The sequence below is a fragment of the Myripristis murdjan genome, chromosome 15 (assembly GCF_902150065.1).
Source record: "Myripristis murdjan chromosome 15, fMyrMur1.1, whole genome shotgun sequence".
NCBI classification, from domain to species: Eukaryota; Metazoa; Chordata; class Actinopteri; order Holocentriformes; family Holocentridae; genus Myripristis; species Myripristis murdjan.
Window position 1 is genome coordinate 3,441,463 of NC_043994.1, and position 27,616 is coordinate 3,469,078.

The 27,616-nt window shown below is 41.4% G+C and overlaps 1 protein-coding gene across 3 annotated transcripts; it reads left to right on the top strand.

Moving 5' to 3' along the window:
• LOC115372434 (protein FAM111A-like) lies at window positions 1-26,724 on the top strand. 3 transcript variants are annotated; one of them, XM_030070323.1, is made up of 7 exons: window positions 1-118; window positions 7,878-7,975; window positions 9,268-9,325; window positions 9,926-9,985; window positions 10,279-10,338; window positions 11,005-11,345; window positions 25,242-26,724. In XM_030070323.1, the coding sequence occupies exons 1-7, from the start codon at window positions 116-118 to the stop codon at window positions 26,698-26,700; spliced, it is 2,079 nt and encodes a 692-aa protein (XP_029926183.1). In that variant the 5' UTR covers window positions 1-115; the 3' UTR covers window positions 26,701-26,724. The 3 variants fall into 3 exon arrangements, with proteins under 3 accessions (XP_029926183.1, XP_029926185.1, XP_029926184.1); XM_030070325.1 differs by lacking the exon at window positions 1-118 and adding an exon at window positions 6,465-6,554; XM_030070324.1 differs by lacking the exon at window positions 1-118 and adding an exon at window positions 6,467-6,559.
• Window positions 26,725-27,616: the final 892 nt, after the last annotated feature.

Sequence of the window (27,616 nt, forward strand, 5' to 3'; positions counted from 1 at the left end):
TGCTGCCATAAACATGTGCCTTTTAATTACTTGTACTGTTGGCTAATATGTTTCAGGGGCGCCTTGGTTAAAAAAAAAACAAAAAAAAAAAAACTACCAACCACTGGTCTACAATATGGTAGGTATTGTTTATGGGACTGTGCCATTGTTGCTTTCATGCTGGTATCTGATATGATATGATATGTAACTTCTAAACAGACTGAGGGTGTTGTTTCAATTCTCTACTACTCTAATACCTGTTCACATGAAACCAGTAATACTGGGTATCAAACTGTGGAGCTACATCCTGCTACAAACTGGTTAGTGCACCTGTTGAACTATAAATACTCTAGTTAGGCATGGAAGGGCACAAGGGAGCAATTTTGCCTAGGGCACCAACATAGGCAGGGCTACCACTGACAATATTCATACAAGAGAAATGCACACCACACCTCGAGGTGTGTTGTTTTGTGGAAAAGAATGTACCTCCACCTTGCTCACTTGTACTGATGGAACCAGACATGCACGCATCGATAACAGCTAAAACTGGAAAAAAAAAAAAAAATAGGTAGACATGTTTCCAATATAGAAAAAGAAAAAATAAATCTGTCCAGATCTTTCCACATCTGTCCAGTTGTATATGAGAGTATAAATGATACAGATTAAAAAAAAAAAGACCAAAAAAAAAAAAAAAAAAAGATTTCAGTTGATTGACTGCCTAACCCAAATCCTCTGTTCAGATGGATATTTGAAAAATCTGAAAACTTCCTCACATCTGATTGCTACCCAACATCCCCATACATGCCCTCCTAAGCTAAAAATATATTGCAGTTGTTAGCCCTGTTTGCTGTGTGTGTGTGTGTGTGTGTATGTGTGTGTGTGTATGTGTGTGTGTGTGTGTGTGTGTGTGTGTGTGTGTGTGTTTGAGTAATGATTGGGCAAGTCTAACTTGAATTATTGTTACTAAGTGGTGTGTGTCTGTTGTAAAAATGCCCAGTTATCTCACCCAACAAGTTCTTTCTGCCAGCCTGTGTGCCTGCTTCCTGCACCTGCTACCTGCCTTGCCCATCTTCTGCTGTATAAATTTTGGTAAATGTATTAAAAAGAAAAGACTGCAATATTACATTGAAATAGTATTCAGACCCTTTACTCAGTACTTAGTTGAAGCACCTTTGGCAGCAATTACAGCCTTGAGTCTTGTGTATGACACAACAAACTTTGCACACCTGGATCAGGGGATTTTCTGCCATTCTTCTTTTCAAACGCTCTCAAGCTCGGTCAAGTTGGATGGGGACTGTCAGTGCACAGCCATTTTCAGGAAACTCCAGAGATGCTGGATCAGGTTCAAGTCAGGGCTCTGGCTGGGCCACTCTAGGATATTGACAGAGTTGTCCCTAAGCCACTCTTGTGTTGTCTTGTCTGGGTGCTTAGGGTCACTGTCATGTTGAAAGGTGTGCCTCTGGCACACCTTCCTGAACATCCTGAGGTTTGTGGAACAGGTTTTCATTGAGGATATCTCTGTACTTTGCTCCGATCAGCTTTCCCTCAACCCTGACCAGTCTCCCAGTCCCTGCTGCTGAAAAACAGCCCACAGCATGATGCTGCCACCACCATGCTTCACTGTTGGGATGGTACTGGGCAGGTGTGACAAAGTGGGTGAGACTCTCCTTACCCACCACTTGTCTCTTACAGATTAGTTCCAGTCATTATACCACTTTATTTTCTGCTGTGTTCATTTTGCCATAATTTACCAGTGTTTGTGTAACTTTGCTTCACTCACTATGGTGATTAACGGCGGCGCATACAGATGCAGCAGCTGGTGGCTCCCTCCATTTTAACATGAAAATGCGAAAAAGGAGCAATTCTCTCACTTTATTGCTGGGAATCGCATTTCTTATGACGGTGATACGCTCGTCGGTATCGGAGGAGGAGGTGCAGTGACTGGATTGAGTGCAGCTGACCTTGAAACAATCTCTGCTCTCGGCATCTCAAGATCCAACATTCAAAAACATTCGGACCAGACGTCATCGCAAGCGGTGTGGTCGACCCAGGAAGAGAGGGAAACGAGCCGGGATAAGACTCAGGCTAAGAAGGCTTGGACCCAAGGCTTGTCCCACTACCCGGCCTACTCCTGGCAAATGTCCGGTCGCAGGAAAATAAAATGGATGAGATAAGACTCAGGCTGACCCAGCAGAATGAAACCAGGAACTGCGGCACTCTCATCCTGACAGAGACGTGGCTCCATAACAACATACCGGATGAGGCTTTAGCACTGGACGGGCGGAGCCTGTTCCGGGCTGACAGAACACAAGACTCTGGTAAGACGAGAGGGGGCGGGCTCTGTGTGTACATCAATGATGCTTGGTGCACAGGTGCAGTCAGAGTGGATGGAAAATGTTCACCTGACATTGAGTTTTTACTGCTGAGATGTCGGCCATATTACCTGTTTAGAGAATTCACCAGTGTGTTTGTTGCTGCTGTTTACATTCCACCGGATGCAAATTCAAAAAATGTACTCCAAGAATTCTATGAGGTCATCAGCAGTCACATGACAAAACAGCCAGATGCAGTTATTATTGTTGCTGGGGATTTTAATCAAACAGACCTCAGAACTGTTCTGCCAAGATTCCACCAGCACGTCCACATCTCCACCAGAGGAAACAACACACTGGACCATGTCTACACCAATGTTCCTGGCAGCTACAGAGCTGTCCCTCGTCCTCATTTTGGCCAGTCAGACCACATCTCCTTGCTTATCCTGCCTACCTACATCCAGCTGACAAAAAGGGTCAAACCAACTGTAAAAACAGTTAAAGTGTGGACAGATGAAGCTACAGCAGCTCTACAGGACTGTTTTGAATGCACGGACTGGCAGATGTTCAGGGATGCTGCTACCCAGGAGAACCATATTGACCTTGAAGAATACGCATCATCAGTGACATCATACATCAGCAAATGTGCTGATGATGTGGTAAAAATAAGGACAGTTAAATCATTCCCTAATGAGAAAGCCTGGATGAATGGAGAGGTGAGAGCTCTATGTAGAGCCGAAAAAGCTGCCTTCAAGTCAGGTGACAAAGAAGCCTACAACACTGCCAGAGCAAAACTGAAAGCTGGCATCAAGGAGGCAAAGCGAAGGCATCAGCAGAGACTGGAGAGAGACCTCAACACCAACAACAGCAAAGACTTGTGGCAGGCAGTCAAAAGTGTGACAGGCTACAAAAGCAGGAGTGCTCCCATCATGTGTGAGGCCACGTTACCAGATGAGCTAAACACATTTTATGCTCGCTTTGACCTCCTCAACAAGGAATCAGCTGTAAAGTCTACTCCGCCTCCAGAGGACCGGCCACTGTCAGTATCCACAGTGGATGTGAGGAAAGTCCTGCTGAAAGTGAATATGAGTAAAGCTGCTGGGCCTGACAACATCCCTGGCCGTGTACTAAAGGTCAAGGTAAACTTTCAAGGTAAACTTTATTGTCCCCAAGGGGCAATTTGTTCCACAGATAGCAGTAAAAACAATGAAACACAGTATAATACAACAACAGTCATACATAAAAAGTCATACATAAACACAACAAGGGTTACAGGAGGCCGTTCAGTAAGCCAATGGAGGCCGGGACAAATGAATTTTTAAGTCTGTTTGTTACGGTGGAGGCTGGAGGAAGGTGGAGGACCCAAAAGCAGGAGCCGCAGGCAGGAAAAAAGCTCAGTGGCAAACAAAATATTTAATAAACTTACAGGTGATGCAGGGAACACAAGAAACTCAGGCAGGAAGCAGAATGCAATGCAGCGCAGCACAGCACAGCACAGAACAGAACAGTACAATGGACCAACAAGGAACAGAACTCAAGACAAGACTTAAATACACAAGAACTAATCATAAAACAAGACACACCTGGGGAAGGGGCTGGAGCACAAGACAGGAGAACACAGAGGATAGGCTGAGGGAAACACTGGGAGGGATCAGAACAATCAGGGATGATTAACAGACACAGGACAGGTGTGGCAATGGGAGGAGCAAACAAGACACAGGTGAAATAACTGAAAGGAACTAGGCAAAAGAAACTCAGGAAACAGAATCAAACAAAACACAAGAAACAAAACCATGACAGAAACACACATGAAACAGAACCAAACAAAACACAAAACCATGACACTGTTAGTCCTGCATCTCGGCAGGACATATCTACGACCCGAAGGTAGCAGTTTGTACTCCCCGCACAGGGGGTGGCTGTGATCAGCCAGGACTGACTGGGCCTTCTTTGTGGCTCTGACCCTGTATAATACGGAGAGATCCTCAAGATGAGTACCAGCGATCTTGCTGCACATCTTAACAATGTTTGACAGTCTCTTCTTGTTTTTAAGGGAAAGTGACCCAAACCAACATATAAAAGCAAAGGTTAAAACAGACTCAATAAAACAAGAGTAAAACATTCTCATAAAAGACTTGTCAACGTTAAAACATCTGAGCTTCCGGTAAAAATACATGCGCTGGTGGGCCTTTCCACAGACATGTGCCAACCAGCTAGTAGATGTCATTACTGACATCTTCAACATATCGCTGTCACAGGAGAGTGTTCCCACCTGCTTCAAGACAGCCACCATCATCCCTGTGCCTAAAAAGTCTGCAGTGTCTGATCTAAATGACTACCGTCCTGTGGCACTCACCCCCATCCTGATGAAGTGCTTTGAGAAACTGGTTCTCCAGCACATAAAGAACAACATCCCTGCCAGTCTGGACCCTCAGCAGTTTGCATTCAGAACCAACAGATCCACAGAGGATGCCATCTCCACTGCTCTGCACTCAGTCTTCACTCACCTGGAGAAAAGCAGCACCTACATCAGAATGCTGTTTGTTGACTTCAGCTCAGCTTTCAACACAATCTCCCCCATGAAGCTGATTGGAAAACTGAACACTCTGGGCATCAGTACCACTCTCTGCAACTGGATACTGGACTTCCTCACAAACAGACCCCAGTCAGTTCGGATTGGCAGTCTCTCCTCCTCCACTCTAGTGCTCAACACCGGAGCGCCCCAGGGCTGTGTGCTCAGCCCCCTCCTGTTCACGCTGTACACCCACGACTGCAACCCCCGACATGGAGAGAACTCTATTATGAATTTCACGGCTGACACCAATGATGCCAACAATTATGAGTTCTCATATCGGGAGGAAATCAACCATCTTGCAGAATGGTGCACAGAAAACAACCTTCTGCTCAACGTCAGCAAAACCAAAGAGCTGATAGTTGATTTCAGAAAAAAGGAGGCAAAGACACACAACCCTGTCTACATCAATGGAGCTGAGGTGGAGCAAGTGAGCAGTTTTAAGTTCCTGGGAATCAACATAACAGAGAACCTGACATGGACTTCACATATCTCTGCCCTGGTTAAAAAAGGAAACTTAAGAAAGCAAAATTCCCACGCCAAGTTCTTGTCAGCTTCTACAAAGGAGCGATTGAAAGCATCCTGACTGGAAACATCACAAACTGGCATGGGATGTGCACGGCCCAGGACAGGAAGACTCTGCAACGAGTGATTAAAACTGCCCAAAACATCATTGGCACCCATCTACCAAGCATCAGTGATATTGGGGAGGTGAGGTGCCTGCACAGAGCCAAAAGGATCCTAAAAGACAACACCCACCCCAGCCACAGCCTGTTCACCCTGCTGCCGTCAGGCAAAAGATACAGAAGTATTCGCTGCCGTACCACCAGACTACAGAGCAGCTTCTTCCCTCAGGCTGTGAGACTACTAAATGCACCATCTGCACTCCTCCAGGCTTAATAATTCTATTTTCTACACAATCAGTCAATTAATCAATCAAGAGGGAACCACATTTTAATTTCACTATACAAGCTGTTGTATAATGACAACTAAACTTCCTTGTATCCTTGTAGGTTAAATAATTCCATTTTATAAGTTAAATAACCTCAAAGCAAAATCATGTTGTGATCAATCAGTTGATCATGTTATCAGTTTCATTCATTCTTCATTCATTCATTTTCTAAATCAAATAATAATTTCCCAAGGCCTAATATTTAAAGAATTAAATTCAAGATTTTTACTTTTTTTGTTTTATTTAGACAAACATAAACAGACATAGAGAATTTACAACAGACATAATACACACGCACGCACACACACACACACACACACACATAAACACACATACATGCACATACATGTCAAGTATGTAATACAAAACCAAATCAGTTCAGCGGCTGTTCAAGTTAAATACCTCACCTGTAGGAAACAAAGTTAAAAGCCAAATAATGTGAAATCAGGGTTAGGGTTAGGGTTACATTCATTACATTCATAACTCAGTATATCCGCATGTAATCCGGATGAGCAGTGGAACACCTGTCAGGCAAGAAGTGGAATTTGGGCGTGGCTCCCATCGGTCGTAGCAAAGAGCCATTCAGAGAACTCCATTAGGTTTTCTTCCTCATTCACCATACTGTTGTGTAATATAAATGCCCAGCGCTGTCTGTAAGGTGTTCAGTCGGGAAACATTTGGTCACAGAGCTGCTGCTGTCTCTCAGTTCACCGCCACTTTTTGACACCAAGGCCAACAGGTGAGGTATGACTGTTTACAGAGATTGCTTTTATTTTTTCAGGTGGTATGTACACTTTGAGCAGGCCAACACAAAATAGCAGAAGCAGCAGTTCTGTTATGCCTATGCCTGTTATGCCTGTTATGCCTATGACTGTGATGCGAGTCGCAACAGGCGACTCGCATCACAGCCAGAAACAGTTTTTTGATTTGGGACATTTGATTTGATTTGTCTGCACACATTTGGTTACTTTTAAACAGCGGTGGAAAGAGAACCACAAACTGCTACTCAAGTGTTAGTTTTTATTGTTAGTATGATGATATTTTACTGAAGTAGAAGTGAATGCTCTGCTGTAAAAATCTACAGAAGTAAAAGTAAGAAGCAGCTCATTTGAAACGCACTTAGAATGAAAGTTAGTGAGTTACTTTTTTAGAAATAATAACTTTTGTCTTTATTAACGGCATTCTGAAAGGAGGAGAGCAGAGAGTTCAGCTGAGGTTCTTTTTAACTGGAAATTTGGAAATAATAATAAAAAAGGTGCACCAAAAAGTAAAGACAGATTACTCTTCTGATCTTTGCCATTCTGATGGTTCTTGTGGCTCTGATGCTCACAGAGAGCATGTAGAATTTGTGCCATGTAGTTGCGTTTCATCAGCGCTCTTGATGGGTGTGGTCACTGTGCTTGAAACTTTCAAGCTTCCTTGAATTGAAATGTGGGAGGCAGGGAGGTGCACTACAGAGCACCACAGGAAGTCATCCCTTCCTGTTAAATTATTTATTTAACTATTTAAATGTGCAATAATTAATCAGTTCAACAGTGCAATATCTTTGTGTGTGGCTTTTTTACATGTGTTCAATTTCTATTTCCTGTTCCTACTTGGGAGACTGGAGGTGATACCATTTCTTACCACTGGAGCAGCTTGTACTGCAGCTTCTTTTGTAGAGAGAGTCTGTGGTTTCAGCGACTGAGTAGGCCACAGGGATTGGTTATAGTACAGAAAAGATGACTCAGATGGCCAATGAGAAGAGAGTAGGCGGGCCACAGCAGAAGCTACACTTATGACATTTGTGAGGCAAAAAATGTCCTTCTCTGCCACATTGGTGTCATCTAAGAAACTAATTTCAAGCATTTCAACATACAGCTTTTGAACACGATGTCTTAAAGAGAGTGAGAAAGATCAATTCAATCAGGTCTGTCCAAACTTGTGATTTCTGTGGTATCGTGCATCAGTGACCCATATCATGGCATCAGCTTCTACAGATAAAAAATATAAAAGGAACTTTAAATGCATTATAGATGAATCTGTACATGATGTGTTTTTGATGTGCTGTGTCCTTATTTAGGATTTATTGACCAGAGCACAGGACGGCCAGGTGGAAAACTCACCAGTCAAACTCCAGCAGCAGGCTACATCCTGTGAAGCACATCGGTTTTCACGCAGGTAATCCAATGCTGTGGCTTCTATCTGACAGATTATATTGATTACATGTCAAAGTTCAGATCCCCGGAGTTAATTAACATCATAATAATAGTGTTTGTGAGATTAAATGTTGATTTATACAGGGTTGCAATACGTGAAAGTGGCAATTCATTTTTGGTGATGGAAAATCTGGCATTTCCAGCAGGGTCCCTTGACCTCTGACCTCCAGATGTGTGAATGAAAATGGGTTCTCTGGGCAGCCACAGCTCCCCACTTTGCAGACATGCCCACCTTCTGCTAATCCCATGCAGTTTGGGCCACAAAGCCTGCAGTGTTCTTGTGGCCTGTTGTAAAATGGTGTGTTTGTGCAGACCGGGGTCTAAACAGTCTTGGAGCTGCATCAACTGGCTTTGACTGGAAAGCTGAGACTCTTGTGGATTCAATGAGCCACATTTGATTCATGTGCGATGATGTTCACCACCATTGCAGTCATTTCACTGCAGTCAGAGCATTTTTTTTTCGAAACTTCACATGAATGTGTAAACCTATTGTGATTTTTATGGAACTGAACATCCACAAACTAAAGGACAGTTCCAAAAACAAAAATCACAATAAACCGTAATATTGAATTGCAATACTTGAAGCACAATATTTAAGAATCCTAATCAATATTGAATCGGCACCCATGTTAGGTGATAGCATCAAATCAGGAGATAAACATATCCTTCCAGCCCTAACATATATTATATCTCTTATTTCCCCTTTTTCTTGTTGTTGTATAGACTAGTTACCAAGCAATGGGGCCAAAATGATCCAATGTTTGCTTGTGTTTTTCTCCAATAATCACCCAGAATGTGTTTTTAACTGTGTAGTTTTGAGAGTTTTCTACAGCTGTGGCATTGCTTGGGTCTTGGTCAATGTTACCCTCATATTCAGGCTATGGCAAATTTATTTTTTCTGAGGGTACTGTGGAGAGACTGTCTGTTGAAGCAATGAGCATGCAGTTACCACACCATAGGAAGAAACATAGCAATGAGGGTCAAATCCTCAGTTTAATGGTGAGGGAAGGTGAAGCACAGAGGTCATCCAGATATTTTGACCTACATTGTTCAGCCCACTGCTAAAGAATGTACATGCCTGTTTACAAAGCACTGAAACACCTTGAATCAGCAAACACCAGGTCATTTACCTTCTTAATGCACATGTCTTTATAGTACTGCTCATTCTCTAACTGTCAATTTAATAATAATAATGATAGTAGTAATGATTCTAATTAAAACAGTGAGTTTTGAACATGTTGGTTCTTTGTGCAGGAGTGAGACGTCTTTCCCGAATCCTCAGAACATGGCAGAGGGAGACGGCAAACACAAGGTAAAATCTACCAGCCAGTGGTTTCATGTGGCCTCCTTGCACAGGCTGTGATTGAACCTCCAGTTCAAACTTTGATTTATCTGTAAAAACCCTTCCCATCATTCCTCAACAGTCAAAGTTTGGCATTGTTAGGCCCATGCTGACTTGTTTCTGTCAAAGGAGAGGTTTGGAAGCTGCTATTCTATCATTAATATTGCAGCTTGCCTCTCATCTTTTGACTGTATTTTTCCTCACTGAGGTAGATGTCTTTTTTCCACTGGGGTTTGTATTTTGGATGAAAATCAAAATCTTTTTTCATAAGTAGCCTGCAGATGGATTTTGGTTTGTTACAAAAGCCCTAATCCACCACACCTCTCCTCATGGCTTGAGGACCTTCTTTATTTTCTTCATTTAGCAAAGATCAAAGAGAGTATATAAAGCCATCTGAAGACTGTCTCTGCCACCTCTGACATTTTCCTTAAGGCCCCTCTCCTCCTCTCTCTTGATTTTGTTGGCCAATCCTCATGTTTGAAAAACGGATTTTTTCAAAAAAAACACAGGTCCACAGTATCAATTTAGAAAAGTATATGACATGTTCTAAATCCTTTTCTCATCCCACAGATGAATCCAGAACCCAGTCAAGCACGGGTGAAGGAGGAGAAGGAGGACTGTGACTTACAGGTCAGTAGACTGTGCAATGAATTCTTCTAGGATTGGGCGATAAATCGATTAAATCGATTTAGTCAAACACTTCACTCATCTACATGGAACGTAAATGTCCACAAAATGCGTTGACATTGACATTGACATCTGACATTTTCCTTAAGGCCCCTCTCCTCCTCTCATTTGATTTTGTTGGCTAATATTTCCTCATGTTTGAAAAACGGATTTAAAAAAAAAAACAACAACACAGGTCTACAGTATCAATTTAGAAAAGTACATGACATGTTTTAAATCCTTTTCTCATCCCACAGATAAATCCAGCACCCAGTGTAGCGAAAGTGAAGCAGGAGAAGGAGGACTATGACTCACAGGTCAGTAGACTGTGCAATGAATTCTACTAGGATTGGGTGATAGAATAGAATAGAATAGAATAGAATAGAATAGAATAGAAGATACTTTATTCATCCCACAGGGAAATTCAGGTATCCAGCAGCTCAAAAAACACAAACATATAAAATATAGTAATAAATAGATAAATATAAAGAATACATAATAAAAGCATCATAAAAGCAGCACAATTATTGCTCACGTCCAGTCCAGATGTGGATGTGGGGGGTTGTTGGTGGTGGGGGGTTTGGGAAGTGTTAAAAGGGTACAAGACACTCAATAACAGCGAGCCACTCGGAATTGCTGCCACTCAACCTGCGCATCATTAAAAAAAAAAAAAAAAAAAGATTAAATCGATTTAGTCAAATAGTTCACTCATCTACATGGAATGTGCATGCCCACAAAATGTGAGTGCGAATCACCAGTTCAATGATCATGCCTGCTAAATTTCCTATTGGTTAATAATTGTAGTGAGTGAAAAACAAGAAAAATCTTGGCCAAATTTGTAAATTGTGAGAAGTTTGTCAAAAATCTAGATTTTATTGCTATTTATCACCCAGCTCTACATTCCACTTGCATAAAACAAGTTGCATGATTACCATGGAAGTTTCTGCATCTCACTCTCATCTTCTTTGTCTGATTTATTGCAGGATGGACATTCCCATCAATTCAACTTTAAATTCAGTGACAAAGACAGAATGTATACCCTTAACCCTGTTTGCCCTGCCACAGTCCTAGAGGCCCTGAAAACACATAGTGAATATAATGCAAAGAAATATAAAGATGAAAATGTTGTGATTACATTGTCCATGCAAGACAGGCAAGTTGCTGTTGCAACGCATTTCCCTTGTCATTTAATTGAAGATGATAAAGTGCTGGAAATATATAAAACATCAAAAAAGGTTGAAGAGATCAAACCAGACCAAGAGACACCTTCACAGGGCGACTATGTTACGTTCTTCATTGATAAAACTGGAGGAGCAAACACCACACGAAAGGAGCCATTAACACATTACACTTTCAGAGAGGTTGATTATCTGTGTGTCTATGCAGAGAGGAGGATGACTGTGGAAGAAGCTCTCAAAAGAGATGGTCGCTTCACTGATAACCACAGCAACTTCAGCTTGTCTGATGAAGCAAATCCAAAGTGTTACACTGTGCACACTCAATCAGTTGAAAAGCTAGATGGAAAGTTCTTTAAGATATGTCTTCCACGAGGACAAGGTCCAGAAAATATAATAGCCGAATCCATCGTCTCTGGCAAAAAAGGAAAATCACAAACTAAGCAGAAAAACCAAGAGGCATCACATGATTCACAAAACAGTGGCAACAAGTCAGGGAAAAATGCACTCATAGATCTAATTCAGCGGAGTGGCAGGAGGGTCAGGAGTGTCAGCAATGATGATGAAGAAACTTTAAACCTCCTACGTGAGCAGTTTCCAGCTCTTAAGAAATTGATGGAGAGTCGATTTCCTGGTGATTCTCTTCAGGAAGCTCTGAATCTAAAGAAGGAAAACTTTGGCAAGATCCAACAGGCATTTAGTGAAGTTCACAGAGTCAGGCAGCTGCTAGCATCTGGCAAGTCAGTTTGCAAAGTCATTGTTGAGAATTTTTGTCAGGGTACTGGCTTTATACTGTTTGATAACTTCATCTTGACTAATGGTCATTTACTCAAAGACTGTGTTGTCAAGCTGGAGGATACGATGCAGTTACCTACAGATGTTTATGCTTTTTTTAACTATGAAAAACCATCTGGTGGAGATTGCTTTAGATTCAAAGTTAAGAAAACAATCATTGACTTCAGTTTTAGTGGTGGATGTGAACTGGATTATGCCATACTTGAGCTTGACCGTGACACACTGGCAGTAGGTCCTGACATAAAGGCCTCTCGGGCACAAAAGAAGCTTCCACCAGGACTACTTAAGAAATGTGGTCCAGTACCTGAAAATGGTGAAGCCTGCATTATCGGTCACCCTGCAGGTGGTGTGAAACAAATGGATCCCACATGTATCATTGAGAAAGAGAAGAGAGAGGAGGCTGCAGTCAGTCATTTAGAGCCTCACAAAGACACTCTGTTAACTCTCCATTCAATCAAACAAGTGCTCATAAATCAAGGCATTGAGAACATCATGCAGGGTGGACGTAACGTGGACAGAGTAGGGACCTACAACACTTTCATGTATCATGGCTCCTCTGGCTCCCCAGTGTTTGATGCTCATTGCAGGGTGTTTGGTTTGCACACTGCTGGCTTTACCTATGGGTTTTCAGGGAATGAAAAGAGTGTGATAGAGTACGCCCATCCTCTGATTGACATACTTAAGAACTTTGTGATGAAGCTGAAGGACAGAAAAGATGACAAGCTTTTGCAGAGAGTTTTGAAAGAAGTAGAGAACAACCCACATTTGAAAGAGGTGGGTGAGTCCAACAGTGATGATGAGCCAATGGAGGCTGATGGATAGCAAGAGTAACTTAAATCTTCTGGCCGTGTCAAAAACCAACCAACAAACAAAGCCCACCTCACACACACACCCTGACATTTACTTGGTCACAGAGGGGTTTAGTATATCACATAGTGTTTTCCAGTGTTTTCTTTTTTTTTCTTTTTTTTATGAACTCATTTTATCCTGTAATTTGATGCTGTAATACGTGAAATTTCCCCACCGTGGGATTAATAAAGGAATATCTTATCTTATCTTATACCAAGGCTGACGGAGTGGTCATTTTGATTTTCTGTAAGATTTAGTTATGTGACTGATGTGATAACCGAGAATATGCCTTGTTTGTGTACCTGTTATTTTAGACTCTGGGTTTCCAAATTATACACACAGTGCAATAGAGTTTGCCCATCCTCTGATTGACATACTTAAGAAATTTGTGATGAATCCGAAGAGAGATCAAGAGCTTTTGGACAGAGTTAGGAAAGCAGTAGAGAGCATTGAACTGGAGGAAGTGAAGGCACTGCTGAAAAAGGAACTTGTGATCAACAGTGACTATGAGTGAATGAAGATTAAGTAAAGAAAGCAGCTTATACTGTATGTGCTCAGCATGTAACAAAAAAAAAAAAATCACCATCTTATGGTCCTTGCGTGACCGCCCCTCATTATTTCTTACATTCGTCCACTGTTTATTCCATATGTTCGCTGTCTTGCTTAGTTTCTGTTCATTGTGGTGTGCTTTCCTTGTTTCAGTCTGTTTTATTTTGTGAATGGACTGATGCCACGGCATCCTGCAGAATCATCCCTCTCCAGCCGCTGAAAGCGTCTCTGTGACAGTAACAGGTGCGGCTGTGATTTAATGTGAGCAGCCTCCTCTGTACCTCTCGACTTGTTACCTTGTGCTTTGTGAACTGTGTAGACTACACGTGTCTTTGTACGTTAACACACTGTAAACCTTAGAGAATTGTGGAATTGTAAACTTTGTTTACTCATTTTTGGCTGATTACACCGTGACAATCTTTAATTCGATTTGAGGCCATTGTGTTATTAGTTTGGGGGATCTGTTTTGGCATTAGTTTTCTTTTCTTTTCTTAGTCACTGATAATTTACATTTAGACTTTACTAGGGTTTTGAGTGGGGGCCCAAATGTGATTTGGTTTTCAACAGGTAAGAGTAGAGTTGCCAACCGTCCTTTGAAATACGGAATCGTCCCGTATTTGGCAACCAAAACACACGTCCTGTATTGAACCAATAAGGGATGCACTTTGTCCCGTATTTTTGAGAGTCTGCCCCCTCTCCCGCTGTTTGACCAATGAGCGGAGCCAGTGAGTGTGCACTCCGTTCATTGGTCAAAGCACTGTCACTCAGTGAGTGTGCTCTCCGTTCATTGGTCAAAGCACTGTCACTCAGTGTTGCTAAGCTACACTGTGCCCACCCCGCCATAGCAACAGCAGCAGGTAACCAGGAGCCAGGAGGCAAAGGCGCAGCATTCTGCACCGAGCTGAGTGCAGCTAGAGGCTGGTGCCGGGCCCGTGCGCGCTGTGCCCAAATTAATTTTTTTTTTTAACTTGGGCACAGCGCCCAGTGATGTCACCTTGGCGAGTCCAATAGGAGAGAATATTGGAATCGGGAAAAAATCTGGCGGATTTTGGCAGAACGGCAAAACAACAATTGAGGAAAGCATCATTGTGGCTGTCTCTCTGGGCTCTAGTTTCCCGGCGCAGCGCGGGGTGGCGCAGTGAGGCGAACCCCGCGCAGAGCTAGTTTCGACCGGCGAAACGGCAGAGGCGGACAGTGTCCAAGTTTCGCAGGCGGACTTGCGCCGAGATGGGAGTGGCGGCGCAGCGGGGGGAGGTGCCGACAGATTCGGCTTGGCGCAGTGACAGTTTCGTGCTAAAAGGCTTCGCCGAGGTGCGCCAAAAGCTCGCCGTCTGAAACCACGTCTACTTTCAGCGCAAGGCGGAGCGGAGCCGGCGCAGTGGAAGTTTGGCTGGCTGGCGCACATCACCGGTGCCAATCTCCTTTGATCTGACATCAGCTGTGACGGGACAGTTGATATGGAGATATATGTATGTGCTGATTGTGATCGTAGCATTGAATAGTGTTTTTTTTCGGTATTTATTGCATCGTTCATGTGCCTGACATTCTGGAAGCCTGCCTGTGAGTTTTTGGTGACGTGTCTGCACTGCTCGCCGGTCTCCGCTCCGCGCCTGTCTCCTGAGCTCCGCTCCGCCTGCGGCAGTAGACCTCCTTGTCTGTTGTGTAAACTTTCATTACGCCTTTGCGCAGTGCATTTTAAAGGCGAGGACAGGGGCTCATTTGATTGGTTACATGTGAATCGGCTGTGTCAAACCCACTCCATGCCTTCTCTCCTCCCTTGCGCCGGTAGGAGGGACAGCGGAGTACTTGCGCCACTGAGCGCGGCGTGCCAAACTTGGAAAATCCGCCTGGCCACACCCAGTTGGCGAAGCGCATCTGCGCTACGCCCCCGCCTCGCCTGGTCTGCGAAACTAGAGCCCTTTGTGTGCAGAGCTGTGGGACAGCAGACTACAGTCACACCAAGATCTCATTAAAAAGTCCCTTATTTGTTTGCCTGAAAGTTGGCAACCCTAGGTAAGAGTAGTGTAGCCAGGTTAGGCGGGTTGGGACGGTGTCAGGATTAAAGCACAGGGGGTCTGAGTGGACCGCTGCTCGTTCTGCTTGGGTGCAGCGTTGATGTTTAGGCCTGTAATTACTAAACACCTTGATCTTTGCAAAAACTATCAAATGTCAGCCCATGAAAGATATAAATAAAAATCAAAAATCAATGCCAGCGCTAAACACGGAACACGGTCCACAAAGGTTGCCTATACTGATTCTATGTCACTGCTACACATTGCATTACTCAGTTAATCATAATTTGTACTTAGGTTAAATAACTAAGTTAAGTAATTCGTTTTTCAGTCCATTTTTTACGTTAAATAACCTCAAAGCAAAATCATGTTGTGATTAATCAGTTGATCATGTTTTCATTTATTTTTAGTTCATTTTCTGAATCAAATAATAATTTCCCAAAGCCTGATATAAATTAAGATTTTTACTTTTTTTGTTTTATGAGTGTATTGCTGTGTGCAGGCACCCACTTGTATGTATGTATGTGTGTATTATGTATGTGTGGTCTTGGCGGACTGCTGAACTGAATTGCCTTTTCAGAATTATTTGAGTGAACTGATTTCCGCTGTTAGTAAGGGAGTATAGGGATGGATGGGTCTCCCTGGAATTTGAGGGGGCCTTGAAACTGTTCTCAGTTACCTCAGCTAAAGGGAATGGGTTTGGGCAATAAATGTAATCTGGACTTATCTCACATCCCTCGTAGCAAAGAGCCATTCAGAGGAATCCCAGCACTGTCTGTGAGGTGTTCAGTCGGGAAACATTTGGTCGTAGAGCCGCTGCCGCCAGTTTTTGATGCCAAGGCCAACAGGTGAGGTCTTATTTATTCGGTTTATGCGGTATGTACACTTTGAGCAGGCCAACACAAAATAGCAGAAGTAGCAGTTCTGTTATGCCTAGCTGGTTTGCTTGAGGACACAACAGGCGACTCACATCACAGTCAGAAACAGTTTGTTGATTTGGGACATTGGCTCAGGCCCGTCAGGTCCACAGCCTGTCTGCACACATTTGGTTGCTTTTAAACAGCGGTGGAAAGACAACCACAAGCTGCTACTCAAGTGTTAGCTTTTATTGTTAGTTTTATTGTTTTTATTGTTTATTTTACTGAAGTAGAAGTGAATGCTCTGCTGTAAAAATCTACAGAAGTAAAAGTAAAAAGTAGCTCATTTGAAACGCACTCAGAATCAAAGTTAGTGAGTTACTTTTTTAGAAACAATAACTTTTGTCTTTACCAGTGGCATTCTGAAAGGAGGAGAGCAGAGAGTTCAGCCTAGATTCTTTTAACCGGAAATTTGGAAATAATAATAAAAAAGGTGCACCAAAAAGTGAAGACAGATTACTCTTTTGATCTTTGCCATTCTGATGGTTCTTGTGGCTCTGATGCTCACAGAGAGCATGTAGAATTTGTGTCATGTCGTTGAGTTTCATCAGTGCTCTTGATGGGTGTGGTCACTGTGCTTGAAACTTTCAAATGTCCTTGGATTGGAATGCAGGAGGTAAGGAGGTGCACTACAGAGCACCACAGGAAGTCATCACTTCCTGTTAAATTATTTATTTAACTATTTAATTGTGCAATAATTTTTCATTCAACAGTGCAATATCCTTGTGTGTGGCTTTTTTTTTTTTTTTTTTTTAAATGTGTTCAGTTTCTATTTCCTATTCCTACATGGGAGACTGGAGGTGATACCATTTCTTACCACTGGCACAGCTTGTACTGCAGCTTCTTCTGTATAGAGAGTCTTTGGTTTAAATGACTGAAGAGGCCACAGGGATTGGTTATAGTACAGAGAAGATGATTCAGATGGCCAATGAGAAGAGAGTAGGTGGCCCACAGCAGAAGTTACACTTATGACATTTGTGAGACAAAAAATGTCCTTCTCTGCCACATTGGTGTCATCTAAGAAACTAATTTCAAGCATTTCACCATACAGCTTTTGAACACGATGTCTTAAAGAGAGTGAGAAAGATAAAATCAATCAGGTCTGTCCAAACTTGTGACCTGTATGGTATCTTGCATCAGTGACCCATATCATGGCATCAGCTTCTACAGATAAAAAATATAAAATGTAAATGCATTGTAGATTAATCTGTACATCAGGGGCATAGAATTGAGTAGGGATGCCAGGGACACGTCCCTACCAGTATCCAGCCACTAGTGTGTAGTCCCTACCAATATAAACACTGTCCGTCAGGGTCTAGTCAATGCTTATGGTACACAAAGGGTTAACAGTCGGTCTCTGCTAGAAGTCCCGCCTCTAACCTAAATATCGCTCATCGATTGGCTCTGCCCTTTCTTGCTAATGTGTGATTGGCCATCCCCACTGTCACTCCATCTGCCTGAGTCACATCAGCTACATGGATTTGAATATCAGTGGTTGCATTTACATTCACATTTGTCTTTGTGCGTGTGTGTGTGTGTGTGTGTGTTTGATAATAAGGCACAGCCAGGATGGGTCCCAAAAAAAGGAACAAGGACATAAGAAGTTTCTTTCCAAGTCAAAGGGTAAGTTATTCAAAGAAAACAGGCCCACTTTATTTATTATATTGCTGATGTATAGTTGATAATAATGGTGATAACAATGATCATCAACTAAGCTACTGATGTTTTTCTTCACTGTTTATTTTGTCAGGTGGCAGTTATAACAACAGTTCAGTGCGCCTCTTTGAAATGAGAGCTTTTATCAGGCACATTGGCCTGTTGTCTCTAGGGAAGAAGGAATTATACATTTTTACTAACTATGATTTAAAATGTCAAGCTTATAGAACTGTAGAGCCTCAACAACACAGAGATTTGTTATTTTATGTACTATTTTCATGTATCATTTGTGTCTTGAGAGGAAGCAACTGTTTGAAAAACACCAACAAAGAAAATCTGTGAGGAAAATACAGTAAAACCTCAGATTACAAATGTTCATGTGATTTTATACATCCATATTGATGTGGAATAAATTACTCATAATAATTGTGAAACTAGTTTTTTCTATACTCTAGATGTTTTTCAATATCTAGATTATAACCATACGATCAAAATCTATGGTTTTTGCATCCTAAACTGTCCCACTGTTCATATGTCATGCATCAACATACTTTTGTCAGGTGACAGGTAGTAGAGATACAGGAGGAGAGGCTGGGGGAGATGGAGGAGGAGAGGCTGAAGGCTCACAGGTGAGGTTGAATAATGACAGAGGTATGTTAGTAGTGAGATTCAGCATTGTGATAAATGTTAGGGTGATGATGATCTGTAGAAATGGTTCACCCATGTGGCTTTCAGTGTTTATAAACCATGCATCATTGTATTTTGTCAGGTGACAGAAGCAAACCTGCCAGGTACAGATGCAGGAGGAGGAGATGCAGGTAGAGAGACAGGAGACTCACAGGTGAAGTATTGGATTGTAACAATGTGATAATAAGAGTAAACATGGCTGATTATTTTGTACAGTTTTATATTAAGGCCACTGGTGTACTACGAGGTCTCATCGTGTGTAAATGTATTACCAGTTTGTATATGTGTTTGCAGTAGTTGCTACAGAGTTGCCAATTGCATATTTTGTTTTATTCCTCAGGAAACTGATCCAGCTGTAGACAGCAGCAGGGAGAGTGACAGGGAAAGTGCCAGCAATCAAGAACAGTGTAGCACTGAAGATATTCTTGACATTCAAGCCAAGCCAAACCAACCTGACCCCAAATACACTGCAGTTCAAAAGCTGTCAAATAGGACCCTCCATTTTCAAGACAGTTGGTACAAACAGTATCCATGACTTCATTATAGCCCCTCCATCAAGGGTGTTCTCTGTTTTCACTGTGTGAGAACATACACTGTTAAGAAAAGTACATTGTCCAAAAAGACAGACCTTGCATTCTCATCAAAGGGATTTAATAACTGGAAGGATGCTCTTGCTAGTTTTCAATGCCACCAGAATTGTAAATCATGCAGTCACAGTTAGTGCTCAGGAGGGAACCCCAATAGATTCACAACTCTCAAGTGCCTGGATAAAACAACAAGAAGATGCTAGGCACTGCCTGCAAAATGTTGTAGGTTCAATACAGTACCTCGCTAGGCAGGGTTTGGCACTGCAAGGCCATGAGACACAAAATGGCAATCTATTTCAGATTTTGAAATTCAAAGCCAAGGGTGATGCATGCCTCTCCAGTTGGCTAACTCGCTGTCATGACTATACCTCTCCTCAAGTGCAAAATGAGATTCTGCAAATGCTAGGAAACTGTATTGTCAGGAGTATTGCACAGTCCATCTAATCACTACCAGTTTTGCAGTACTCACTCATTGATGGAACGCAAGATGTCTCAGGAATAGAGCAAGAGTCTATTTGTTTCAGATATGTGGACCATGACCTGGCACCACAGGAGGTTTTTATTGGTTTGTATTAGGTTCCTGGGACTACTGGACTGGAGATTGCAAGAATGGCTGAGGATGTCCTCTTGAGGCCCATGTGCCCATGTCTGGGTTAAGAGCCCAGACATATGATGGTGCTGCTAATATGTCAGGCAGATATTCTGCAGCACAAGCAGAACTAAAGAGACAGCAGTCATCATACAGTCTGCATGCTTAGCCAGTCCCTTGATCAGTGATGCCTTGGGTCCATGAGCTACAGACATTAAGCAAACAGTCTGGAAAATTCAAGACAATATTTTCAACAGCAGTATGTTCAGGACCGTCAACATCACTCAGACCACTTTGCCCAACTAGGTGGACAGTGAGAGGAAAAGCTATCAGCAGTGCTGTCTCAGTATGAAAATGTTTCAACTAGCGAGGAGATGGCATCAAGGGTCTAACACAGGCATGAGAGCAAATGGTCTGCGAGAGAGGTTTGAGAAAGGGAAAACTGTACTTGGACTTTGTCTGGCATTAGAAGTGATAGAGGAGCTGGAGTATGTGACCACATCCCTTCAAAAAAAGGGCTAAAACTGTTGCAGGGATTAGAAGTGCCATAGAGTATGTCAGATCTACTCTGCAGGGCAAAACAAAGTGGAGAGATTTCATGAGTTTTTTGAGAAAGCAGTGGCAGTGGTTGACTTCTTTGGTTCTTGAGCCTTGAGCATTCAGATTCCACACGAGAGAAATCCACCGAAACGATACACTGGTGAGGTGAGCCAGCACATTCCCAAGTCTGCTGAGGAGCATTACAGAACAGAGTTCTATAAAATGTTAGATAGTGTACTTGTTCAGTTTGAGGAGAGGTTCAACCAACCAGGATCTAGATCTCTTGCAGAAGCTGGAGGAAACTCTCCTAACTGGAGAAGTGAATGACATTGTTAATCGGTACCCAGAACTGAAGAGGGAGACATTAAAAGTCCAACTAGCCATGTTTCGGTCCAAATACACCTTCAAATTTAGTGCTGAAGTGGCTGACATCATGAGAGGACTGACAGTTGAAGTGAGAGGCCTGTTTGATCAGGTTGAAACCCTTGTCAGGCTGCTTTTAGTCATCCCAGTTTCAGTGCTCTCAGGAGACTTCAAACATGGCTTAGACGCACAATGACACAAGTAAGACTGAACAGTCTTGCTGTGTGCCATGTCCATCAGGACAAACGGGACAATACTGACCTGACAGAACTTTGCCAACAGTTCATTTCTGTTACAGACCAGCGTAGGCATGTGTTTGGCTTTTTCAAATGAGAGCAAGGCAATGGACACTTACCTGTTTGTATTTAGGTATTTAGTGTCAAATATTTATTATATTTTATTTTATTTATGTTTCTGTATGGTGTTGTTGATGTACATTATGATGCACAGTTGCACTAAAGACAAGAACTCAGTTAAATTGCCTGCTTGTCTTTCTTTAGTTGCCTTTAACTTACAACATTACAGAATTATTAAATACTTGTAGTCAGTATAGATATTCAGATATACAGTATAAACATTAATGTAAATTCCTGAATATTTTTTTTTTTTCTGATTATGATCGTTTGCTTGTTTATTTGATCAGCTCTACATGACGTGAAATTGCATCATAAATGCAAAAAACACCAACTTTCAGGGGCGCCGCCTTGGAGACCTTTTATGTCCCCACCAATGTCAAAATCAAACCTACGCCCTTGCTGTACATGATGTGTTTTTGATGTGCTGCGTCCTTATTTAGGATTTATTGACCAGAGCACAGGACGGCCAGGCAGAAAACTCATCAGTCAAACTCCAGCAGCAGGCTACATCCTGTGAAGCACATCAGTTTTCCCGCAGGTAATCCAATGCTTTTGCTGCTAGCTGACAGATTATATTGATTACATGTCAAAATTCAGATCCCCAGAGTTAATTAACATCATAATAACAGTGTTTGTGAGGTTAAATATTAATTTGTATTAATTTGTATGTGTATATGTATGTATATATATGTATATATGTATGTGTGTGTGTATATATATGTATACATGTACGTATGTGTGTATATATGACTTTTTTTTGGTAACTTAATGGTATAGCACTGTATAATGTATTTCTTCACTTTTGCGTCTGTTTTATCTTTGATTTTATTTTCAATTTCATTTGTTATGTGGACCTTGTGTCTGAATAAAGATTCAATTATAATTTATACAGAGTTGCAATAAATGAAATCAGCGATTAGTCTTCATTAAGCCTATCCCATCTGCTAGTGTTTTCTACAAGTGATGAGGCAACATCATCCATGCTTTGCTGTTTCACAGAACACAGCTTACAGGTTTGTCAGGCTCTCACTGAGCCACTGCAGCTTGTGTTTGAATAGGAAATAATTAATATACAGCCAGGCACAAAAGAATGGGATAACTGAACAATATGTTATTTTTCATTACCAGGGACATATTAATTCATTTTCTCTCATAGCATGTTTTAATGTTAATGTTGAAGCCTAACAGATTCCTCTGCTTATTTTTATAGTATATATTAGTGGTGGTAAAAAAAAAAAAAAAAAAAATCAATTTACTTATCCATCAGGATTTTTTTTTTTTTTGAAAGATTTTTCTATTGTTTTTATTACTGAATTGATTTAAAGTAAAGATATTGGTCTCCTATGAGAGGAATTTGTTGGTACCAAGTATGTCATGTTAGATTGTAAGCAAGAGGATTAAATGTTGTTCCAAAGTTAGACTAAATTCTGGTGAGGGAAAAACTGGCATTTCCAGCATGGTCCCTTGACCTCTGACCTCCAGATGTGTGAATGAAAATGGGTTCTCTAGGCAGCCACAGCTCTCCCCTTTGCAGACATGCCCACCTTCTGCTAATCCCATGCAGTTTGGGCCACAAACCCTGCAGTCCACATGTGTTCTTGTGGCCTGCTGTAAAACGGTGTGTTTGTGCAGACTGGGACTTAAACAGTCTTGGAGTTGCATCAATTGGCTTTGACTGGAAAGCTGAGACTTGTAAATTCAATGAACCACATTTGATTCATGTGTGATGATGTTAGCCCCCATAGCAGAGCATTTTTTCAAACTTCACATGAATGTATAAACCTATTGTGATCTTTATGGAACTTTACATCCACAAACTAAAGGATATTTCCAAAAAACAAAAATCACAATATTGAATTGCAATACTTGTAGAAGCACAATATTTAAGAATCTAAATGCAGGGTGACACAAAAAACAGGAACTTTTTAACAATCCAATAAAACCAAGAGTGATGGAAGAAAAATATTTTATTCATAGCAATTGAAACCTTAAAACATGCCATTTACGAAACAATGATGAAATATTCATTTTTTTTAAATTGTGCTGCCACTTGCTCATGTCTGCCAATACGCACTTCAAAGATTCCCGTTTTTTTGGGTCACCCTGTACATATTGAATCAGCATACAAGTTAGGTGACAGCATCAAATCGGGAGATAAACATATTTTCCCAGCCCTAATATATATTATATCTCTTATTTCCCCTTTTTCTTGTTGTGGTATAGACCAGTTGCCAAGCAATGTGGCCAAAATGATCCAATGCTTGCTCATGTTTTGTCCAATAATCACTCAGAATGTTTTTAACTGTGTAGTTTTTAGAGTTTTCTACTGCTGTGGCATTGCTTGGGTTTTGGTCAATGTTACCCTCATATCCAGGCTATGGCAAATTTAGTTTTTCTGACACTACTGTGGAGAGACTGTCTGTTGAAGCGATGACAATGCAGTTACCACACCATAGGAAGAAACATAGCAATGAAGGCTCAAATCCTCAGTGTAATGGTGAGGGAAGGTGAAGCACAGAGGTCATTCAGATATTTTGACCTACATTGTTCAGCCCACTGCTAAAGAATGTACATGCCTGTTTACAAAGCACTGAAACACCTTGAATCAGCAAACACCAGGTCATTTACCTTCTTAATGCATGTCTCTGTAGTACTGCTGATTCTCTGTCAATTTAATATTAATAATGATACCAATAACGATTCTAATTAAAACAGTGAGTTTTGAACATGTTGGTTCTTTGTACAGGAGAGAGCTGTCTTTCCTGAATCCTCAAAACATGGCAGAGGGAGACGGCAAACACAAGGTAAAATCTACCAGCCAGTGGTTTCATGTGGCCTCCTTGCACAGGCTGTGATTGAACCTCCAGTTCAAACTTTGATTTATCTGTAAAAACCCTTCCCATCATTCCTCAACAGTCAAATTTTGGCATTGTGAGGTCCATGCTGACTTGTTTCTGTCAAAGTAGAGGTTTGGAAGCTGCTATTCTGTCATTAATATTGCAGTTTGCCTCTCATCTTTTGATTGTATTTTTCCTCACTGAGGTAGATGTCTTTTATCACTGGGGTTTGTATTTTGGATGAAAATCAAAATCTTTTTTCATAAGTAGCCTGCAGATGGATTTTGTTTTGTTACTGCGTAAAAGCCCTAATCCACCACACCTCTCCTCATGGCTTGAGGACCTTCTTTATTGTCTTCATTTAGCAAAGATCAGAGAATATAAAGCCATCTGGAGGCTGTCTCTGCCACCTCTGACATTTTCCTTAAGGCCCCTCTCCTCCTCTCTCTTGATTTTGTTGGCTTATATTTCCTCATGTTTGGAAATTTTTTTTCAAAAAACACAGGTCTACAGCATCAATTTAGAAAAGTATATGACATGTTCTCATCCCACAGATGAATCCAGCACCCAGTGTAGCGACAGTGAAGGAGGAGGACTGTGACTTACAGGTCAGTAGACTGTGCAATGAATTCTTCTAGGATTGGGTGATAAATTGATTAAATCGATTTAGTCAAACACTTCACTCATCTACATGGAACGTGAATGCCCACAAAATAAGAGAGTGAATCACCGTTCACATGATCATGCCTGCTAAGATTCCCATTAGTTAATAGTAGTCAGTGAAAAACAAGAAAAATCTCGGTCAAAATTGTAAATCGTGAAAGATTTTATTTAGATTTTATTTATTTAGATTTTATTGTTTGGCCATATCACCCAGCTCTACGTTCCACTTGCATAAAACAAGTTGCATGATTACCATGGAAGCTTCTGCATCTCACTCTCATCCTCTTTCTGTGATTTATTGCAGGATGGACATTCCCATCATTTCAAATTTCAATTCAGAGGAAATGTGACAAAGTACACCATTGACTCTGATTGCCCTGCCACAGTCCTGGAGGCCCTGAAAACACATAGTGAATATAATGCAAAAAAATATAAAGATGAAAATGTTGTGATTAAGTTGTCCATGCAAGAGAGGCAAGTTGCTGTTGCAACGCATTTCCCTTGTCATTTAATTGAAGATGATAAAGTGCTGGAAATATATCATAAAAAACAAAAGGTTGAAGAGACCCAACATGACCAAGAGACACCTTCACAGGGCAGATATGTTACGTTCTTCATTCATAAAACTGGGGGAACAGACACCAAAACAAAGCAGCTGTTAAGAAGTAACACTAACAACCAGTTTGATTATCTGTGTGTCTATGCAGAGAAGAGGATGACTGTGGAAGAAGCACTCAAAAGAGATGGTCGCTTCATTGATAACCTCAGCAACTTCACCTTGTCTGATGAGGCAGACTCAGACAGTCTTACTTACCACACTCAGTCAGTTGAAAAGCTAGATGGAAAGTTCTTTAAGATATGTCTTCCACGAACACAAGGTCCAGAAAATATAATAGCCAAATCCATTGTCTCTGGCAAAAAACGAATATCACAAACTAAGCAGAAAAACCAAGAGGCATCACATGATTCACAAAACAGTAGCAAGACGTCAGGGGCAAATGAAGCACTCTTAGATCTAGTTAGTTGGAGTGGCAAGAATGTCAAGAGTGTCAGCAATGATGATGAAGAAACTTTAAAACTCCTACGTGAGCAGTTTCCAGCTCTTAAGAAATTGATGGAGAGTCGATTTCCTGGTGATTCTCTTCAGAAAGCTCTGAATCTAAAGAAAGAAAACTTTGGCAAGATCCAACAGGCATTTAGTGAAGTTCACAGAGTCAGGCAGCTGCTAGCATCTAGCGAGTCAGTTTGCAAAGTCATTGTTGAGAATTTTTGTCAGGGTACTGGCTTTATACTGTTTGATAACTTCATCTTGACTAATGGTCATTTACTCAAAGACTGTGATGAAAGGCTGGAGGATACGATGCAGTTACCTACAGATGTTTATGCTGTATTTAACTATGAAAAACCATCTGGTGGAGATTGGTTTAGATTCAAAGTTAAGAAAACAATCATTGACTTCAGTTATAGTGGTGGATCTGAACTGGATTATGCCATACTTGAGCTTGACCGTGACACACTGGCAGTAGGTCCTGACACAAAGGCCTCTCGGGCACAAAAGAAGCTTCCACCAGGACTACTTAAGAAATGTGGTCCAGTACCTAAAAATGGTGAAGCCTGCATTATCGGTCACCCTGCAGGTGGTGTGAAACAAATGGATCCCACATGTATCATTGAGAAAGAGAAGAGAGGGGAGGCAGCACTCAGTCATTACAAAGACACTCTGTTAACTCTCCATTCAATCAAACAAGTGCTAAATCAAGGCATTATGAACATCATGCAGGGTGGACCTAATGTGGACAAAGTAGGGACCTACAACACTTTCATGTATCATGGCTCCTCTGGCTCCCCAGTGTTTGATGCTCATTGCAGGGTGTTTGGTTTGCACACTGCTGGCTTTACCTATGGGTTTTCAGGGAATGAAAAGAGTGTGATAGAGTACGCCCATCCTCTGATTGACATATTTAAGAACTTTGTGATGAAGCTGAAGGACAGAAAAGATGACAAGCTTTTGCAGAGAGTTTTGAAAGAAGTAGAGAACAACCCACATTTGAAAGAGGTGGGTGAGTCCAACAGTGATGATGAGCCAATGGAGACTGATGGATAGCAAGAGTAACTTAAATCTTCTGGCCGTGTCAAAAACCAACAAACAAACAAAGCCCCCCTCACACACACACCCTGACATTTACTTGGTTACAGTGGGATTTAGTATATCACGTGTTTTCCAGTTGTTGTTGTTTTTTTTTTTTTTTTTTTTTTTATGAACTCATTTTATACCAAGGCTGACAGAGTGGTCATTTTGATTTTCTGTAAGATTAAGTTATGTGACTGACTTGATAACCAAGAGTATGCCTTGTGTACCTGTTATTTTAGACTTTGCCACTGAAACAGTGATTTCTCTTGAAATTCAATGGTTTATTACAGTTTTTTTCAATCGCTTTACCTCCTCTGTCAACTCAGAAACGCTGGTATCAAAACAGTTAATCCATAGGCCTAATGAGAGGCGCACTTCTCAAAATAACACATTTTGTTTGCAAAAGGCTCTTACCATGACAAAACATTTCAGACATGCAGCAAAAGCACATTTTGTCACCGCCCAATACAACTAATCCAACCACTCACTCACTTCATACTCAACACCAAAATGCAACACACCTTTTTTAGTCTGAGCAGGTTCAACCTTACCTTTTTCCTGTGTGTATTGCAGTCATATTTTTGACAATTTACATAGTTACATATTGTAAAGCAAGAGCCAATATTTCCCTCAAACAACTCAACTTCTACCCAAATGAGTAGATTCCTTCAATCAGCTCTACTGTACTGTAACATGTTGACAGCAGAATACAAAATACAGCTGTCAGTTTGAACAAGGTTCTCCTGTGAGCTGCACATTCAAATGTGAACTTACAGTAAAGAATTGCATCCAAACTCAGAAAGACTTTGAAGTGAAATTGTACTGTGTTGATGGGAAAAACTGAAATACAGTAGGTCACATACAGTATTACACAGAAAAACTCAAAGGA